This window comes from Sminthopsis crassicaudata, chromosome 3 (genome assembly GCF_048593235.1).
Source record: "Sminthopsis crassicaudata isolate SCR6 chromosome 3, ASM4859323v1, whole genome shotgun sequence".
In the NCBI taxonomy this organism is placed as follows: domain Eukaryota; kingdom Metazoa; phylum Chordata; class Mammalia; order Dasyuromorphia; family Dasyuridae; genus Sminthopsis; species Sminthopsis crassicaudata.
The window spans coordinates 490,044,178-490,059,933 of record NC_133619.1 but is presented as its reverse complement, the minus strand read 5'-3'; the positions used below and the strand labels follow the sequence as shown (position 1 = coordinate 490,059,933).

At 34.6% G+C, this 15,756-nt stretch overlaps 1 protein-coding gene across 2 annotated transcripts in view; it reads right to left on the bottom strand.

Moving 5' to 3' along the window:
* NCAPD3 (non-SMC condensin II complex subunit D3) overlaps positions 1-15,756 on the bottom strand; it is a 113,168-nt gene that overhangs the window by 71,874 nt on the left and 25,538 nt on the right. For both annotated transcript variants that reach the window (XM_074303749.1, XM_074303750.1), the window contains exons 9-16: positions 15,059-15,131; positions 13,812-13,937; positions 13,416-13,665; positions 12,928-12,990; positions 12,033-12,125; positions 9,836-9,909; positions 9,231-9,365; positions 7,697-7,917 (exon numbers count right to left, since the gene is read on the bottom strand). In XM_074303749.1, the coding sequence (XP_074159850.1) occupies positions 7,697-7,917; positions 9,231-9,365; positions 9,836-9,909; positions 12,033-12,125; positions 12,928-12,990; positions 13,416-13,665; positions 13,812-13,937; positions 15,059-15,131 (1,035 nt within the window). The remainder of the gene's footprint in view (positions 1-7,696; positions 7,918-9,230; positions 9,366-9,835; positions 9,910-12,032; positions 12,126-12,927; positions 12,991-13,415; positions 13,666-13,811; positions 13,938-15,058; positions 15,132-15,756) is intronic.

Genomic DNA, 15,756 nt, shown 5'->3' with positions numbered 1-15,756 from the left:
TTCCATTACTTAGCCTTTAAATGATTTCTATTTTATTTTACTTTTTTAAAAAAAAATCAACTAGCATGTATTTTCTTTCCCTTCTACTTTTTCCTCAGTTCTTTACTTTATGACTATCTATTCTCACCTTCATCTCCTATAATCGATTCCTTCTTATCACCCTACTAAAAAATACTCTTTAAAGATTCTCCTTGTCACCAAATATAATTACTTTCATATTTCCATTGTCCTTAAATTCTGTGTAGCATCTAGCATTATTTCATCAAATACAGATATAGACACAAACACATACACACCCTTTTTCTTTTCTTTTTATTGGAGCTCATACCCCTTGTCTTTTGTAACAAAACACTTCTAAAGTTTTTTCCAATTATCTCCTTAATGAATCTTTCTGTCTGCTTTGCTGGCCTGCTTCCTTCTTTTACATCCCAAATAATGCCTCTAATCCATTCAAACTGTTCAATTTGCTTTCCTTACCTCTTTGGGAATTATAAACATGACAGGTTTCCTTGACTGCTTCCATCTTTGTGCTCATGCTGTTTCCCAAGCCTGGAATGCCTTGCCCCATCATCCTATCTCTACCTAAAACAATTCTCCCTCCCCATCTTTTCAAGTCTTTGTCAAATGGTATCTCTTTTTAATTTTTTTTTCCCTTTTGGTGAGGCAGTTGGGGTTAAGTGACTTGCTCAGGGTTACACAGCCAGGGAGTGTTACTGAAGTCCTCATACTCTTTTGTGAAGCCACACTGATCACCTCAGCTCAAAGTGATATAGTCTTCTCTCAAAATCCTATAGCATGTATTATGTTTATTTTCCCACAGTACCTTTTACCTGTACTTTGCACATAATGTACATCCTAAAAAATGACTAAATGTTGGCATTAATAGTTAGAGAAATATCCCGGCACCAAGCACAGTTAAGTTCATAGCACCCATTGTGTGCCTACAACTGCAACGATAAACTTTAATTAAGATATGATTCCTGGTATTATGAACCTCACTGGGAACCAAATATAAAGATATGTCTATGATGTTTACTATTACACAACAGAAACATTAGAGCCACAAAACAGAATATAAATATAATCAAAGAGAAAAAAGGTGGTCACAATGAGGGCAATAAGGAATGGCTTGCTTAATGAAGGAAATGACATAAGCCATGACATTTGTGTAATCAGAGATTCTGACCCAGAAGGGTCTTCATAGGCTAAGAAAACCAAGCATAGGCAAGAGAGAGAGAAGCATGAAAGTTCAAGGGACATGGCAGGGCAGGAAACACTGGCACTCTGATGGCAGCAGGAAAATTTAGGGAGGGAAGTGATAGCACTAAGGCCAGTATGATATGGCAGCACAGACTCAGAACAACTTGAATTCTTTTATTCAAGAAGTAATATTAGAAACCAATAAAGACTTTTGAACACAGTTTTAATGCATGAGGAAAATGATCTTGTAGAAAGAGACAGATGGATGGGAGATGGAAGACCTATAAGAAGGCTTTTATGACATTCCAGAGAGTACAGTAATGAAGGACTACATAAATATGGTGCCATTGAATACACACTGAAGATATACATGTGAAAGAATGGAATTGATGGATTTTAATAAATGTCAAAAGCTGTGGAAAAAAAAAATCAAAGATAATGCCAAAACCTTAAACTGAAAAGATTAGGTGAATGATGGTGTCCCTGAGATAAATACTGAGACACAGAGTAGATTTACAGGAGAGACTTTTGAATTTTCTTTTGAATTATGTAGAGATTGGGACATAAACCTGAGGTCTAAGCAAAAATTTCTTCTAAGCATTAAAGAAGTACATTAGGAAGACGAAAGTCTTTACCTGCCTAGAGATATTGGCTGAAGGTATGGCAAGGAACAAGAATGTTAAAGTACCAACAAGGAAGAGTGTCAAGGACAGATATATACATAATACACCCATTAATGGCTTGTGAAGAAGATAAGAAGCCCATAAAGGAGAAGAAATAAAGAACAAACAAAGGAGAGAAGCTTCAGTTGTGTGGTATCTGAGGCTATCTAAAGTTCTGGGCAAAAGTAGTTTGCCAATTTGGAAAGCTCAGTTTGAGATTTCTGATGCATAGAGTCTGACCATGTCACTCTCTACCTGTAGAATAAAAAATATACTCTTCTATTTAACAATTAAATATCTTCTTAATCTGATTCTAACCTATCTTTTTTTATTCTAATTTTTCTTATTGAAAATTTAAACACTGATAAACTTCTGAACTTGAACTTGTCCCCCAAAAAGGGCAATTCCAAACACACAGCAGAAAAAAAAAAGAGGATTATACATGAAACAATGAATCTACATTTCTAAATACTTTCGTTAAAAATAAATATATATATATATGTAAATAAATCATATATGTAAAATAAGTAGGACAGTATTCAAAGTAACATGTAGACTCTCATATACATATATACGTGTATGTATATGAGAGTCTACATGTTACTTTGAATACCGTCATGTTACTTTGAATACTGTCCTACTTGTTTTACTTCCTACTAAGACCCTATTCTCCTCTGTGCATTTAAAAAAATACTTCAGTGGTCCACTATTGCTAACTCTGACTGCTATCCTCTGCCCCAATTGCAAACCAAAAGACAATCCAAAAAAAACAAAAAACAAAAAACAAACAAACAAAAACCCTCTTGCAAAAAATTAGTAAAAGCAAAATTAATTCTCAGTGTCCATGACCAAAGGGATACGTTTCTTTCTCCACTTTGTGTCTAACTCCCTCTAACAGGAAATGGGGAACATGCTTTAACACAGATCCTCTGGAAACATAGATGAACACTGCTTTGACCTGAGTTAAATGTTTACATTGTGGCTGCCCTTGTAAATTATTCTATTTAATTTTGTGTCAATTCATACTATCAAGGATTCCCTGAAATCACAAGTCATTTCTTAAAGCATAATAATGTCACACTATACTCATATATTAGACCATATATTAGGACATAAAGATCTCAAAATTAAATGTAGGAAGGCAGAAATAATAAATCCCTTCTTCTCAGATCACAATGCAATAAAAGCTACATTCAGTAAAAAGTTAGGGGTAAATGGAACAAAAAGTAATTGGAAACTGAATAATCTCATCTTAAAGAATGACTGGGTGAAAGAGCAAATTATAGAAACAATTAACAATTTCACCCAAGATAATGACAATGATGAGACATCATATCAAAATCTTTGGGATGCAGCTAAAGCAGTAATAAGGGGAAATTTTATATCTTTAGAGGCTTATTTGAAGAAAATAGAGAAAGAGAAGATTAACGAATTGGGCTTACAACTTAAAAGGCTAGAAAAAGACCAAATTATAAACCCCCAACCAAAAATTAAACTTGAAATACAAAAATTAAAAGGAGAAATCAATAATATTGAAAGTAAAAAAACTATTGAATTAATAAATAAAACCAAGAGTTGGTTTTATGAAAAAGCCAATAAAATAGATAAACCTTTGGTAAATTTGATCAAAAAAAAGAAAGAGGAAAATCAAATTGATAGTCTTACAAATGAAAAGGGGGATCTTTCCACCAATGAAGAGGAAATTAGAGAAATAATAAGGAGTTACTTTGCCCAACTTTATGCCAATAAATTTGATAACTTAAGTGAAATGGATGACTTCCTCCAAAAATATAGGCTCCCTAGATTAACAGAGGAGGAGATAAATTGCTTAAATAGTCCCATTTCAGAAAAAGAAATAGAACAAGCTATTAATCAACTCCCCAGGAAAAAATCCCCAGGGCCAGATGGATTCACATGTGAATTCTACCAAACATTTAAAGAACAATTAGCCCCAATGTTATATAAATTATTTGAAAAAATAGGGGATGAAGGAGTCCTACCAAACTCCTTTTATGACACAGACATGGTACTGATACCTAAACCAGGTAGATCGAAAACTGAGAAAGAAAATTATAGACCAATCTCCTTAATGAATATTGATGCTAAAATCTTAAATAAGATATTAGCAAAAAGACTTCAGAAAATCATCTCCAGGATAATACACTATGATCAAGTAGGATTTATTCCAGGAATGCAGGGCTGGTTCAATATTAGGAAAACTATTAATATAATTGACCATATTAATAATAAAATTAATAAGAACCATATGATCATCTCAATAGATGCAGAAAAAGCATTTGACAAAATCCAACATCCATTCCTACTAAAAACTCTTGAGAGTATAGGAATAAATGGACTATTCCTTAGAATAATCAGGAGCATATATTTAAGACCTTCAGTAAGCATAATATGCAATAGAAATAAACTGCAACCTTTCCCAGTAAGATCAGGAGTGAAACAAGGTTGCCCACTATCACCATTACTATTCAATATAGTACTAGAAACTCTAGCCTCGGCAATAAGAGCCGAGACAGAGATTCAAGGAATTAGAGTAGGAAATGAGGAAATTAAACTATCACTTTTTGCAGATGACATGATGGTATACTTAGAGAACCCCAAAGACTCTGCTAAAAAGCTACTAGAAATAATTCAAAATTTCAGCAAAGTGGCAGGACACAAAATAAATCCACATAAATCCTCAGCATTTTTATATATCACTAACAAAATGCAACAGCAAGAGATACAAAGAGAAATTCCATTCCAAACAAATGTTGAGAGTATAAAGTATTTGGGAATCCATCTACCAAAGAAAAGTCAGGAATTATATGAGAAAAATTACAAAACACTTGCCACAAAAATAAAATCAGATTTAAATAATTGGAAAGACATTCAGTGCTCTTGGATAGGCCGAGCGAATATAATAAAGATGACAATACTCCCCAAACTAATCTATTTATTTAGTGCTATACCAATCAGACTCCCAAGAAACTATTTCAATGACCTAGAAAAAATAACAACAAAATTCATATGGAAGAATAAAAGGTCAAGAATTGCAAGGGAACTAATGAAAAAAAAACTCAGAGGAAGGTGGTCTAAGTGTACCTGATCTAAAGCTATATTATATAGCAGCAGTCACCAAAACCATTTGGTATTGGCTAAGAAATAGACCGGTAGATCAGTGGAACAGATTAGATACAAAGGACAAAAAAGGATACATATATAGCAACCTAATCTTTGACAAACCCAAAGATACCAACATTAGGGATAAAAATTCATTATTCGGAAAAAACTGTTGGGAAAACTGGAAATTAGTATGGCAGAAATTAGATATGGATCCACACTTAACACCATATACCAAGATAAGATCAAAATGGGTCCATGATTTAGGCATAAAGAGGGAGATAATAAATAGATTAGAGGAACAGAGGATAATCTACCTCTCAGACTTGTGGAGGAGGAAGGAATTTTTGACCAGAGGAGAACTAGAGATCATTATTGATCACAAAATAGAAGATTTTGATTACATCAAACTAAAAAGTTTCTGTACAAATAATACTAATGCAAACAAGATTAGAAGGGAAGTAACAAATTGGGAAAATATTTTTAAAAACAAAGGTTCTGACAAAGGTCTCATTTCCAAAATATATAGAGAACTGACCCTAATTTATAAGAAACTGAACCATTCTCCAATTGATAAATGGTCAAAGGATATGAACAGACAATTCTCAGATGATGAAATTGAAATATATCCACTCACATGAAAGAGTGTTCCAAATCACTACTGATCAGAGAAATGCAAATTAAGACCACTCTGAGATACCACTACACACCTGTCAGATTGGCTAAGATGACAGGAACAAATAATGATGAATGTTGGAGGGGATGTGGGGAAACTGGGACACTAATACATTGCTGGTGGAGTTGTGAAAGAATCCAGCCATTCTGGAGAGCAATTTGGAACTATGCCCAAAAAGTTATCAAACTGTGCATACCCTTTGACCCAGCAGCGCTACTACTGGGATTATATCCCAAAGAAATACTAAAGAGCGGAAAGAGACATATATGTGCCAAAATGTTTGTGGCAGCTCTTTTTGTTGTAGCTAGAAACTGGAAGATGAATGGATGTTCATCAGTTGGAGAATGGTTGGGTAAATTGTAGTATATGAAGGTTATGGAATATTATTGCTCTGTAAGAAATGACCAGCAGGAGGAATACAGAGAGGCCTGGAGAGACTTAAACCAACTGATGCTGAGTGAAATGAGCAGAACCAGAAGATCACTGTACACTTCAACAACAATACTGTATGAGGATGTATTCTGATGGAAGTGGAAATCTTCAACATAAAGAAGATCCAACTCACTTCCAGTTGATCAATGATGGACAGAGGTAGCTACACCCAGAGAAGAAACACTGGGAAGTGAATGTAAATTGTTAGCACTAATATCTGTCTGCCCAGGTTGCATGTACCTTCAGATTCTAATGTTTATTGTGCAACAAGAAAATGATATTTGCACACATGTATTGTACCTAGACTATATTGTAACACATGTAAAATGTATGGGATTGCCTGTCATCGGGGGGAGGGAATAGAGGGAGGGGGGGATAATTTGGAAAAATGAATACAAGGGATAATATTATAAAATATATATATAAAATAATAAAAAATTAAAAAAAAAAAAAAAAGAAAAAGAAAAAAATGGAACAATAGGTGATTTTGATAGAAAGGTTAAAGAAAGGCTTTTTTGGAGATTGGAGAGACCTGTATGTTAGGATTTTATTAGATGCTAAGTTGGTTGTCTGATACTTAACAGTTCTCTACTTCAGAGTTCACACCTTTAAAAGTAGTTTACAGTTTTAAATTGGCCCCTTAGGAGTTCCCACAAGCCCATTCTCTGGGAGAATAAAAGGAGCCAAGACTCAGTGGGGAGGGGCAGTCTGGGAGAAGTCAGTCTGGATTGGGTCAAGGAGAAGATGTCCCGTGGATTTGCAAGACTGGCAGATTCATAAGTCATGGAGATTCACAACTAGGATTGACTTCTGGGAAACCCACAATCCCACACTCTCTGAGGCAGAGTCTGATTCATTCCCATGTCTACCTTCGTGCTGACTGGAGGCTTTGGATTCAGAGGGAGCTAGAGACTGAAGTTGGCTGGAGACATTCTGACAGGAAAAGATTCAAGACTTTGAAGGACACAATATAGGATCTGGACTTTAACTCCTGGCTGCATTTTGGGGATTACTGGTACTGGAATTAAATCTAAGGCTGCCTCCCCAGAAGCTCCCCAAGAAATCTGCCCTCAGAGAACAATCGCAATCAAAAGACAACAGAACTTTACATGGTATATGTATGAGGTTACATGGGGAAGAATCAAAGGAAAGGGAGAGAATGAAGATATATGAAATAGATTTGACTGGTAGAGTAGAGACCAGAAAATATGGCAAAGGGATGGAGAGAATGAGGGGAAGGCAACAGAAAAGAATGGGTGGAAATGAATGAAATACACAAAAATAAGAATAAAGAACTAGTTATCACAGTAAATTAGAAGCTTAAACAATATTGTGATGCTTTTAAAATCAATCAATATATTACAAAGAGCTCAAGCTACAAGTCACCAATCTACAACATTTTATACTTGTAAAATCTTTATGAAAAGTACTATATTTAAAAAGTATACATTTTAAGATGGCAAGAAACTGAAAAGCCTTCAATGAAAGCAAAAAATGATTAAAAGGCCCATAAAAATTTAACTGCTACAAGAAGGTTTATGGAATTAGAACTACAAAAATTCAAATTGTCCTTCTTAAAGAAAAATGAGCTGTAAAACTGATATACCTCAGTTCCTGGCTTTCTGAAGAGAGGAGAGTAAGGAGATCCCATGCTAACATCTGGTTACTATCTTCACTTTGGAATTTACTATAGTGCTTAATGTGTTGCAACACAAGCTGGTCAAGACACTCCAAAGCCTTCTCCTGCACAGTGCTCTCAGTGTCCATCACAACCGGGATGATTCCAGTCAGCCAGGCTTTCTGTATCAAGACATTTTTGTGTTGAACCTTAAAGAAAAGTGGAAGTGAAGAGAATAAACATTTATTTATAACTTGCTCTTTGCTAAGTACTACACTGAGCACTTTGTAAATATTATCTCATTTGATCCTCACACCTATTCTAGGAGGTGAGTTCTAGTATAATCCCCATTTTATAGCTGAGAAAATGAAAGTAGAAGGAGATAAAATGACTTGTCTAGACTCACACAGATATTAAGTATTTGAGGCCACTTTTGAACTCAGGTCCTTCCTGAGTCCAGGTCCAGTGCTTTATTCCCTATACTACTGAGCTTCTAATTGAAGCTATTAATTCCAACCTTCAAATGAAATCAAAGAAAAAGCTAGTGAACTTGTGATCAAGAACTTAAAGAGTTGAAACATAAGCAAAAAAAAGTGGAGGCAACTATTAAAAATATTTAAGCATTTATGGCATATAGGTGGCCAGAAGAAAGGAAAATAGACAAAGTTCAGCTACATATTATTATAAACCATTAGTATGATTACTACAATTTAAGACTGTTGAAATCTTAAAACAGAGGGCAGTTAGGTGGCATAGTGGATGAACACCAGCCTCGATTTCAGGAGGACCTGAGTTCAAATCTGTCCTCAGACACTTAACACTTCCTATCTGTGTGACCCTGGGCAAGTCACTTAACTGCCTCAGCAAAGAAAAAAAAAAAAAAAAAGGAAGAAATCTTAAAACAAGTATTAAAATTTATCATTATTAGATTAGGTCAGTCTGTCAAATCATGAGAGATTCAATCCAGAAGTAAATACTGACCAAGATAAAGCATAAATCAATATGTATTCCAAGGAACAATTAAACTACATGCTGCTATAAAGAAGTGATCAATGTATTTATTGCTTTATGCTTTCTGGCATGAAATACAGAAAATAAACATGCTTTCAAAGTGCTCCAGCAGCTATGCTTTTAACTAAATTATACATGGTTTAAATGAAGCTGCTTTCATGATAACACCATCTTCATATTTTAGTTTTATTTAAAAATTGATTCAGACTCTGACTCAACCAAATTAGATAAAGAAAAATTTATTGGTTTTGTATATGAGCATTTTCAGCTTAGCAAAAATCAAGAGAAGGTTAATTGGCAAGATTATCTGGAATAAGTACCTAACATTTTCAGGTGGAATATGGCAAACCAGATGGAATTAAGGTTTAAGCCTCCCACTTTCTCTTCATATAGAGAGCTATTTAATGGACTACATAGAGTTTCTAATAATCAAATATGTAACATTTGTTAAGACAAAATTTTTTTTTCAAATCTTATACAATTAAGGACCCTATAATACTCATCACCTCACCATAAGAAGATCAGTAAGAGATTGCAGTGCTTGCTTTCGAACAGAAACTGCAGGATCCCGGCAGCGATCCTGCAGTGTTGATAAGTCTTCTTGGGTACATGGGATCTGACTGTGTTTCATAATACTAACCAACACCTGGAAGTCGCATTTAAAAAAAAAAAAATTATTCAGAACTTTAAACACAAAAGAGCATTTCTAAACATTGAGCAGACAGAAAAGATTTCTATATAAAATTGACTCTCCATTTCACAGCACTTTTTAAAATTATCTAATCAATTCTCCATATTATTTTAAAACTGCCCTGATTGTCTCTGCTTCCTTCTATACTTACTCTAGAAGTTACAAAATCATACAATTATATACTCAGACATATATATATATATATATATATATATATCTCATTTTGGGTGATTATGATGAATGATATACATAAGAAGGGAACAAAAGGAAGAATTAGGAACCAAGGATATCAAAGTTCTAATTTTCTATAAATAAAAGCCAATAAGAAACTTTTAGTTTAATATAGGCTTTTAGTATGCCTCTCCTCTGCTATGAAGGTTCTTGTGCTGACTATTTACATAATAAAGTTTTGAGAAAAGGCACACCTGAAGTGCAGATTTTCTGACGTTGGTCTTCTCATCCCCAATTCTTTGTCTCAGCATGATCAGGATATCATTTCCTATTTAGAAATACCAAAATCAACCAAATCAATAACATCATTACATAACATCAGTAGAAAATTTTAGTCTGAGTGTTTGTATTGAGTCTAAGAAATCAACTGGAAATATAATAGAAAGTGTAAGATGGGGAAAACAGGAGGGGAAAAAAAAAGCTATGCAATAGTAAATCTGTAATTTGCAAAAAGGAAGTCTGGCATCAACAAAAACATTCAAAACAGTTTTGACTTAGTTAACATTTTGTAAATCCATGGATTCAATAAAATATATAAATGGCAAATTCAGATTTAGAATTTAACTTGAGTGGAACATATTATTATCAAGCACACTGAAACCAACTCTATAAGGTCACAAAAAAGTCTTCCTAAACTGTGATGAATATTAATTTGAATAACTGTAATCCTTTGCATTTGTAAAGCACATTTCAAAGTATATCCCAATCCCCACAATATCCCCTTAAGTCAGATATCACAAAGAGCATTATTCTCATTTTACACAAGGACAGTAAAGCCAAATAAGGTAAGTAAAATATGTAAGTTCACAGAGTAAGACCATAAAAGAACTGAGTAGAATTCAAATCTACTTTTCTTTCTACTGAACCTTGTAGACAATGAAAAGATTGCAAGATACTTTGGGCTCTGTCAGTATAACTATAATCAGCAGCTGCATTATACCCAGGGTAGATATCATACCCTGACACAAATTGAAACTACTTAACACCCCAAATGACATAGGTAACATGACATAATAGAAAGAACATTGCATTTATACTCAGAAGGCCTAAATCTTAAGTCCTGACTCTATACTAAGTGGCAAAGTCCTATCACTGTGGATATTTAATTAACTTTATTTCTCTGCATCCATAAACTGAAAAATGTCATGTAAATGTAAACACAGGCCTAGTGGCCATAGGGCAAGAGATTTAGGGTCTCACAAAAGCCATGCAATTTAATCCCCTCGTTTTATAGATGGGAAAATTAGGGATCAGGAAGATGAAGTCCAGTCATCTGCATTTTTATTAAATGCAAACTAAATACCAATCAATCAAACAATAAACATTTATTACGCATCTGCTATGTGCCAGGCACTATATTAAGCACTGTAGATATAAAGAAAAGCAAAAATACTTTCAAAAAGCCCACACTATAATATATGCAAATAACTATGTAAAAACAAGACATATACAGGAAAAATTGGAAAATTTTCAAAGTTAAGTGACTTAACACTTAAAGTCACAATGGTAGTATTTGAAACTCCCCCTCCCCATTCTCTGGCTCCAAAACTAGTGTTTTTTCCAGTTGTAGTTTTGATTTAAGCAAACTATAAACAAGGACAAATTAACAATGTAAAGTCAGTACATAAACAATACAGGTAACTGATTCATTAAGTGATTAGTGATCATCATTCCTGACCAAACTGACTAGTAGAAAAAGATTCTAAATGGGCAATTTTGTAGGTATTTAAATATACATTTCACAAAGTAATGAGATCTTAATCATGGAGTTTAGTCAAAACAACCTATGACTGGTTAGATAATGAAAATAATGGGATTTTTACAGAGTAAAGTATTCTGGTCTCTTTCCTAACCCTCCCAATTCTCCAAACAAATGACACTCTCCAATGAATAGACTTTTGAGCTTACATATAACTTAGAAATCACACAACAATTGTCTTTATTGAGAATAAACTACTTCCTAAGTTTTGCTAAATATTATTGGTGATTTCTGGTTTCAGTACAAAAGAAAACTTTTTTTTTTGGTAATGCAATTGGAAATAAGTGACTTGCCCAGAATCACACAGATAGTTAGTGCTAAGTGTCCAAGGTTGGATTTGAACTCAGGTCCTCCTGATTTCAGGGCCAGTGCTCTATCCATTGGCACCATATTTAAAAAAACAAAACAAAACAAAACAAAACTTGTGAAATAAAATACCATGTAACATCACAAACCTAACAGTATCTTTAATAAATCAGAGCTATGCTTTTAAGCAAAAAGACTTTACTACTACAATGAGGGATTCAGTCATATTAGATCCATAAAATGAAATTATTGCTTAAGGCTGCCTGAAATCAAATTAAATACTATTTAAATCTCAAGTTTTTGCAGAGTAGCACAACTTGACTTACCATCAAATCCAATTCTTTCACCACCACAATCAGTATCTGAAACATCTATTGTTTTAAAAGTACTATGTGTCTTTCTTGGACAATTAGAAGGAACTTCAAAGACAATAAAAACAGAGAAAAAAAATTAAGGCAGAAAATTATTACACCATTTATTTGATAACATTGACAAAGGTGAACCCTGAAACTGTGTCTTTAATCTGTAAAAGAAGAGAGATTTGAGGTCTCAGGCTCTCCCAGGGGAAAAGCATACCTTTTCTAGACAAGCCCTTCCCAAGTTAAGTGGCTTCAATCTGAGACCTTGGTCAAATCAGTCCCCCATTGAAACTGAGATCTTTTGGGGGTAGCCTGGATTCCCTTCAGGGAATTCCCAGACTCTGGGGAAAAGTCTTCAAAATGACTTTATTCAATCAGACATCTCTGTCTGATGGTCCTTATTGATTAACCCAGACAGGTCCCAGCCCCAAGCCAACATTTGCCCATAAAACAGGGGTCTGTTAACACACCTTTTGCCAAATTCCTAATCAGGAATTTGCCCACTAAAAAGCCTCCTTCTTAGTGAACAATAAATCTCTTTTCTGCCACTCACTCTTCGGGTTTTCGAATGCTTTCCCACTGGACCTGCTGAGACCAGAGTGGATTTCCCCACCTCAATTCTCACACCTCTCCACTACCGCTAGCACCACAACAACATGAGTATGGCATGTCACTATTGTAACTACTTTATTTTTCCACTAATAATAAAGTCAATTTCTTTTATCAAGCAATAATTACAACATTATATAAATATAAAACTCTAAAGCCAAAAAAGAATAATATACTTACTTAAAATATGTGATAATTTATCTAGATAAGAGCCAATTAATAAAAGCCAGTTTTTGAAATTTTGGTCCATTACCTTCTGCGCTTCCCAGTAAAGTGGTTGGACAACTATCCACCTGTGAGGCAGCATGACTTGAGGCTGAACAAATAGAAAATTCATTAGCATACATCACAGTGAAACATATAGCCATCAAAACCAAGATAATTAATAAGCTAAGCCTAAACACAAAAGACTAAATGTATATGGACAGTAGTCATATCTACATTTAATAAAAGATGACAATCCTTGAAAACAAAAACAGCTAACAATCTAAACAAACATTTGGCAATACAGACCTGTTTAAATTCTTCAACTCTAACAAATAGACAAGTCTATTTAAAAACAAATCAGAAAACCAAATTTACTAGAAAAGGTATTATAAGAAGGTATAAAGATATCCTACAATATCTATTTGGAGAATATTCTTTTTACATATCCCCTATAATAAAACTGTCTAAATTCTTGACATTTCAACAAAATAAAAAAAAAAATTTTAACCATATACATTGCAGCCTGCACACTACCTTGCAAAATCTCCAATATGTTATCCGAGACAACAGTAGTTGACATCTCCAGACAGTGAACAAAACTCGAGAGTGCCTTGCTACGAACAGTAGGTGCCTTGTCTGAACAACGTCCAAACATCAGTTCTTGAACTAAAAATTTGTGCTTTAAAAACTTCTGCTCTTCCTGGGAGAGGGAACTAACCAACTCTCTTTCAGGACGTTCCAAGAGAGCTAGGACTACATCAAGGGTAAACACTCTGTGTGAGATCTGTTAAAGTAAATATCATAAGAATCATCATTAGTTGGATACAGAAAAAAACGAAGAGCTCTTTCTGATATGCCCTATAACCTTGTAGTCATCATTTGTATGCAATGTCATGTCCAAGAGTCTATAAATAAGATATTTCTTCCTACCTTTGAACTGCGAGAATATTTGTAAAGCCATCGAATAAATGCTGCGTACTCTAGACAGGGGAGTTTATTGAGCAATTGTGCTAAGGCCTGAGCTGCATAGGTCCGATATTCTGATTTATCTAGAACCTAAAAGAGAAGAACAGTGAGATATTCTGGACCAATACACTCTTCCATAATAAGTTATTTTCAGAACATAGCTAAGAGAACAGAAATTAGTCAATATATCACAAGTTAAAGATATTCAAATGTAGTAATAACAACATTGATAGCTAGCATATACATGAAGCTCAAAGGTTTACAAAGTACTTTACAAATACTATTTTGTTCCATTCTCAAAATAACCTCATGAGTTATGTAAAGTTCTGTTGTCTCTAAACTGTGATCCTTCTCTGAGAAGGCAGGTTTCTTGGGGAGCTTCTGGAGAGGCAGCCTTAGTTTTAGTTCCAGTACCAGTAATCCCCAAAATGCAGCCAGGAGTTAAAGTCCTTTACTGTCTCTTTCCAAATCTTCTCAGCTCCCTCTAAATCCAAAGCCTCCAACCAGCACGAAGGTAGATGTGGGAATGAATCAGACTCTGCCTCTGAGAGTGTGGGATTGTGGGTTTCCCAGAAGTCAATGCTAGATATGAATCTCACGGAAGTCCATGAGCAGGCTTTTCCTTTAGACTTGTGAATCTGCTCTTGTCCACGTGTCCCCAGCCAGCACCACAGTAGAATCTTGAATGACTCCTCCTTCCTGAATCCTAGCTCCTTATATCCTCCCAGAGAATGGGCTTGTGGGTACTCCATGGGCTTGTGGGAACTACTTACAGAACCAATGAGCAAACTCCTTTTAAAGGTGTAAACTCCTTTCAGAAGTCTAAAAGTGTAAACACTGTTAAAGGTGTGAACTCTGAACTAGAGAATTGTTAAGTATCAGACAACTGACTTAGCACCTAGTAAAATCCTAACAAGTTATGTGCTATTATCTCCATTTTGATAGATGAGGAAACTGAGGCAGAGAAGTTAAGTTACTTGTCCTGGGACACACAGCTAAAAAATGTCTGAGGCTGGACTTGAACTTAGGTCTTCCTGGTTCCAATTCAAGTTTTATCCACTGACCCACTTAACTGCTTCTAATTTTTTAAAAATAATTTGAAAAATGTTTTCTAGTAAGGATAATGACATGTACATGAGCATCAAATGACATGTACATGAGCATCAAATTCCAAATATTATATATTTGCCCCAAACTAAAACAAACAGTACCTTAGAACAGATATGCTGCAGTAAGATTCGAAGAACTGGATATACAACTTCTTTTAGTTCATCCACTAGTGAACTATTGAAAACATAAAACAACCTTACTGTTAAATCAGAATAAGACAAATTTTAAACACAATTGTTTTCCTAGACTTTAAAGTAACTTTATCCTAGAAAACCACTTCTCCTACATTAGAAAAACAAAGCAAAATGAAAACTCCTGCCACATTTTAAAAGACATCTCAATATAATAAGGAGTTAAAAGATAACAATGCATCAGTGGCATTCATATTCTGAAAAGTATCCATTCAATTCAAAAAGAATCATCCAATAGATAATTTTATTTATCTGGAAAGAAATAATGAGGAAGCTCTATGCGCTCTCTCTCTCTCTTCTCTCTCTCTCTCTCTCTCTCTCTCTCTCTCTCTCTCTCTCTCTCTCTCTCTCTCTCTCTCTCTCTCTCTCTCTCTCTCTCTCTCTCTCTCTCTCTCCCCTTAAAGTGGCTTGAACAGGATATCACAGCCAATATGTGGCAGAAGCAAAGCTTGGAGGTCTTCATGATCCTAAAGTCAGTTCTTTACTTACTATACCACTTTCATGTGAAATACAGTAAAACAGATGCAATCAAAAGCGAATTGTCTTTATACAGGTTCAAAAGATATAACCTTACAGTCATGGTAACCACCACCATCTATTCCTGTAAG